The sequence below is a fragment of the Mizuhopecten yessoensis genome, unplaced genomic scaffold, assembly GCF_002113885.1.
Source record: "Mizuhopecten yessoensis strain PY_sf001 unplaced genomic scaffold, ASM211388v2 scaffold715049, whole genome shotgun sequence".
Lineage (NCBI taxonomy): Eukaryota > Metazoa > Mollusca > Bivalvia > Pectinida > Pectinidae > Mizuhopecten > Mizuhopecten yessoensis.
The window spans coordinates 980-6,567 of record NW_018479426.1 but is presented as its reverse complement, the minus strand read 5'-3'; the positions used below and the strand labels follow the sequence as shown (position 1 = coordinate 6,567).

At 39.0% G+C, this 5,588-nt stretch overlaps 1 protein-coding gene across 1 annotated transcript; it reads right to left on the bottom strand.

Annotated features, from left to right (window-relative positions):
- Window positions 1-90: 90 nt before the first annotated feature.
- Window positions 91-5,125, bottom strand: LOC110441034 (nucleolar transcription factor 1-like; the record flags this gene model as incomplete). The annotated part of the gene is made up of 4 exons (XM_021484135.1): window positions 91-153; window positions 3,319-3,369; window positions 3,874-3,985; window positions 4,968-5,125. Coding segments are annotated over 4 exons (384 nt in total), but the record flags the coding sequence as incomplete, so codon positions are not given.
- Between the last annotated feature and the right edge of the window lie 463 nt (window positions 5,126-5,588).

The following is a 5,588-nucleotide window of genomic DNA, read 5'->3' as shown; positions in this document are numbered from 1 at the left end:
CTTACCCTGGACAGCTCTATCTTACCCTGGACAGCTCTATCTAACACACACAGAAATGAGAGAAAATATTTTGATTATCTTCATCCTTACAACAATCATCTAAACATAAACTCACCTCATCATCATCATCATCTTCCTCCCTATCTGAGTCATCTGAAATAATGACAAAAGTTGTCTCACATCACACGCTAACTGCTACAAATAATAGACTGACATCAATGAAATTATCCATTTGACACTTTTCTAGCGAAACTTTTTCTACAGCTGTAAAAAATGACAATTAAATGTACAAAAGGTTTTAAAAACAAAATCTAAACTGTCACTTCTTTTTGAAAATGAGGAAAAAAAGATCTCAAAATCCTATTAACATTTCTTGAAGAAACAATTAATTTGCAACATATCTTACTGGGGTTTGTTAATTTTCTAAATCAGTCATTTTAGCGCCTGTCAACTTTTCCTTTAAAACGCTACTTGTCCTGAATGGCCCAGTAGATTTTGACTAAATTTGGAGCATCCTCAGGCAAAGGGGACTCAGTTTTGTATAAATGGTGGGTCTGGCCCCCCAGGGGGGCTAAGGGACAGGGCCCCATAGGGGAAATATAGCAAATTCTTTAAAATCCTTAATTATTCTTCTGTAGGAATGAAAGGATTTGTTTCATATTTGGTCAGAAGTATCCTTGGGGGAAGAAGAACAAATTTTGCATAAATGGTAGGTGTGGCCCCCCTTGGGGCTGAGGGGCGGGGCCAAATAGGGGAAATATAGCAAATTTTTTAAAATCCTTCTTCTGTAGGAATGAAAGAATTTGTTCCATATTAGTCTAAATCTGTATAAACTGGGGGCTGGCCCCCCAGGGGACTGAGGGGCAGGAACCAATAGGAGAAACATAGCAAATTGTTTAAAATCCTAATTCTTCTTTAGTAGGAATGAAAGGATTTGATCCATATTTGGTCTGGAACATTCTTGGGTGAAGGGGAACCAATTGGTAGCAGTCTACAGTAGAGGGTTGTGGCAATGGGTGATAAATGGCTAACCCCTGTATAATGATATGTAAAAATAATATAAAAATAAATCTGTACTAAAATTGGTATAAGCATGATGAAGTGGGCTATGTGAGCTTCACATTTGTAAAAAAAAAAAGTTTTTGGTTCGAGATCAAAATTTTGGCCATAATTCGAAAGGGTGCCTACACATGAAAAGCTAGCTTTACAGGAGGTAAAATTTTGACAACAGCACACGACGCAAAATTGCAAAAAATCAAGTTTGACAACTTAACTGGGACCCAGATAAATCTGCAACCAAGTAGGTAATCTTAAATTTCAGACAGAACTTAGGAAAAAAAATGCTAGTTGAGGGGGTCAAATTTTGGGTCAAAAATAGCATTTTTTGGTAATTTTTGATGTGGTAACCATGGTTTTCACACAAGTGACATACATAGAAAAAAGAGGTTTATACACTTCTAAGTACTTTATATGTCTGGTAAATGTAATGCAGTTTACAAATATATATACATGTATACATGTGTTGTGTAGGGTAAATCCGCTGTGTTTACATTTCCTCGACATGTGCCTTGTTTATCAGAGTCGGGCCATTTCTAATGTATACTGCCACCATTCTGTATAAAAGATGGGTGTGCCCCCCCCCCCCAGTGGGCTTCTTCTGTAGGAATGAAAGGAGTTGGTCCATATCTGGTCTGAAGCATTCTTGGGTGAAGGAGAACAAATTTTGTATAAATGGTGGGTTTATACAAAATTGTAAACTGTGGGCTGAAGGGTGGGGCCCAATAGGGGAAATATAGCAAATTCTTTAAAATCCTTCTTCTTCTGTAAGAGTGAAAGGATTTATTCCATTTTGGTCAGAAGCATCCTGGAGGAAGAGGAACAAATTTTGTATAAATGGTGGGTCTGGCCCCCCTTGGGGCTGAGGGGCGGGTCCCAATAGGGAAATATAGCAAATTCTTTAAAATCCTTCTTCTTCTGTAGGAATTAAAGGATTTGTTCCATATTTAGTCTGAATCATCCTTGGGTGACAGGGAACCAATTCTGTATAAACCATGGGTCTGGATCCCCAGGGGCCTGAGGGGTGGGGCCCAGTACGGGAAACAGCAAATTATTCTTTAAAATCCTTCTTCTTTAGGAATTAAAAGATTTGGTCCATATTTGGTGTGGATCATTTGTATAAACGGTGGGTCTGGCCCCCCCTGGGGGCTGAGGAGTGGGGCCCAATAGGGGAAATATAGCAAATTCTTGAAAATCCTTCTTCTTCTGTAGGAACGAAAGGATTTTTTCCATATTTGGTCAGAATCATCCTTGGATGAAGGGGAACCAATTCTGTATAAACCGTGGGTCTTGCCCCCCAGGGGCCTGAGGGGAGGGGCCCAATAGGGGAAACATAGCAAATCATTATTCTTTAAAATCCTCTTATTGTGTAGGAATGAAAGGATTTGGTCCATAGTTAGTGTGGAGTACCCTTGGGTAAAGGGGAACAAATTTTGTATAAACGGTGGGCGGGCCCCCCTTGGTCCTGAGGAAAAACAGAAGTAAAACCTTTAAAATCCTTCTTCTACTGTAGGGATTAAGGGATTTTATCCTATTTTAGTCTGGAGCATCCTTGGGCCAAGAGGACTCAATTTTTTATAAGCTGTGGGTGTAGTCTCCCAGGGGGCAGAAGGGTGGGGCCCAATAGGAGAAATAGAGGTAAAACCCTTAAAAGCCTTCTTCGACCATCGGGATTAAGGGATTTTATCATTATTTAGTCTGGAGCATCCAAGGGGACTAAATTTTGTATAAACGTTGGGCATGACCCCCCTAGGGGCATAGGGGTGGGGCTTTGTTTGAAGTTTGTTCTCGCTATATCTCAAGTACTGAATGGATCTTTCTGACATTTCATATGTATGTACAGCACCGACCATGGAATGCTATATTTTTACTTCATACCAATTATTTTAAAAATAATTAGGTGAGCGATACAGGCCCTCTGGGCCTCTTGTTTGTAAACTCAATCCTCCAGGTATTTTTTATTTTCCCCCCAAATATCAGAAGTGACTTCCAGTTGTTATCTCTCAAACAGTCAAACAGCTCTTAATTTTACATACAAACACAATAAAAATGCAAGTCTGACCTGGTCGATCAATACACAATTTTCTATACAAATGTTGTCAGACTCTGTTCAGAGATCCACAGAATTTGCCCTGACCTCCATATTCAATCTCATGCCTACCAAGGTTGACCTAGATCTTACAGCCAACTGGGGCTGCAGGTGTCTACCTGCTGTTGGACATTTTTAATTGTGTCCTGGTTGTTTTTTAATCAGGATCTTACCTTTATCTTCTGTGATGAAAAGATGTGAACTTCCTTCTTTAGTGCTGGGTTCTTGAAAAAAGTAGGATTACATCAAACTTCTGTAGGATCACTTTTATGTATGTATACAGTAACCTAAGGTGAATGTTTTTTTCTTTTAACTTTTCATGTGCTTAATTTTTCATTTTTATTAGAGAGAAAAAAAATAAAGATTAAAAAATCAAACTGCAGTACAAACAGCACTCAAGTCCTCACATAATCGACAAAACACATTTAGAAAATATTTCATGAAAACTATGAAAATATTATAAAAGATCCAAGACAAGGGAAAACAATACTGAAAGATACATGCACCAAGTTACAAAAAATATCGGAAACAAAGGGTTGTTTATGTTATGGGTCACCCACCATACAGGTACATTTTATTAGTCATCCAGTAAGAAAATTGTAGATAACAATATACACAAGACAGATGATAAACAGCTGAGAATCAAATCTTATTGAAGAGTTTCAACAAATGGAGCAACTTGAAGTTGTGGGAGTTTTACTGTTCAACACCAGGAAAGGTATACTCACTTTCAGTAGAGAAAATTCCCTTTTCTGTTGATGGAGGTTTTCCACATATCACTGGCACCTCTCCATCATCATCATCTTCCTCCTCCTCTTTTTCATCTCCTTCCTCACTTGACTGAAAAATATATCCAAAGCAAATGAAAATTATACAATAATATAATAATGATAATATTAATTTGAGGTTCTTATATACCGCTTTATCACAACCTAGTTCGTAGGTCGTCTCAAAGCGGTTCACAAATTATTATCCATGGTTATATTTATAGGACCTTTGCAACCAGCCAATATCTTTCTCAACTCCCTGAGGAGCATACAGCCGGTGCTGCCATTTTGACGCTCATAGCTAACATTCAACAATTCTAGCACTGCCCAATCATGTACTCATTTAAAGCTGAGTAGACTGGAACAAGCGGAGTAAAGTATCTTGCTCCAAGCTACAACACAGTGCTGTGCCGTGACTCGAACCCGCAACCCTTCAGTCACAAGCCGGCGTCCTACCACTAGGCTACCGTGCCTCCATACAGTGCATATTGCCAAGCATGGCCCCAGAGGGGAGAACATATAAAGATTCTAAGTGTTGCAATGGGTGCAGCAGATATATTTTGATGACTTTTGTGTCCCCAAGTAGAGGACACAAAAATCCAATCCCTGATTCTGCAGGGAGCTCACACATCAGTTGCCCCTTGCAACATTTAGTCGACAACACCAGGTATATTTTGCAGCAGGACATGGAAGAAAATGCAGTTGAAGAGGTAATCCTCTGATGGTGAACTAAAACAAAGCATTTTCTATGATTTGTTATTTCTCCATGGATGTTGGATACTAAATATTGTCATCATCTTGTGTAGTCAGCATTGGACAAGTTCTTGATGGATCTTCCTATGAATGAAACCTAGTAACGGATGTCTTTATTGGTGAGACAAAAATTCTGTCCTTTATGAATTTTCTTCCTTTATAATCCTTTATAATGGTTTAAGTGATCACCTCTTTTGTACAATTTAAATTACTACTAAAACAAACCTCCAATATTTCAGGCATTCAAACCTGACTTGTATATTTGTTTTTTGTTTTTGATATTTTAATCGGCTGGTGTTTACCTTGTGTTTATGTCCCAGCACCTCGTCGCTGCCCTCCAGTCTGTACGTCCCTGTCAGCCAATCCACACTGTCCACATCCACTGTGCCTTCCTCTCCAGCGGAGTCACGCTCCCTCTGGATACGCTTTGCCTCCCCTCGCTTACGCATCCCCAGCATGGCTGAAATTCACATAGAGAAACATCAGTACCTGTAAAATCTTAATGTTTTTATGTCCTCTTTCATGTAGAGTAATAAATTTACCACTCATGTTTGATGTAGACAGAACAAGAGGCCCATGGGCCTTAACGCTCACCCTAATACAGAGTGGTGATTTTAACAGAAATATTATTCAAAGTGACAAAAATCAATAAAACCACCTTATTAAATATCTAGCTTACAGATTTAAGACTAAAAAGTATTTGAAACTAGCACCTCTGATTCTGAACAAGGAAAATGAAGAAATATTAGCACACGGACGCCCTGACCCTCCAGCCCTTGGGGGTAGGGCTGGCTCAAAATTTTCAAAGTATCAAACTGTCAACTCAGGGTTATAATTCCAATCAATGCAAGCTATTAACATGTAATATTCAAAGTATCATTTGCCATTATAAACCATAATAAATTGTGCCCCCCCCCCTCCCC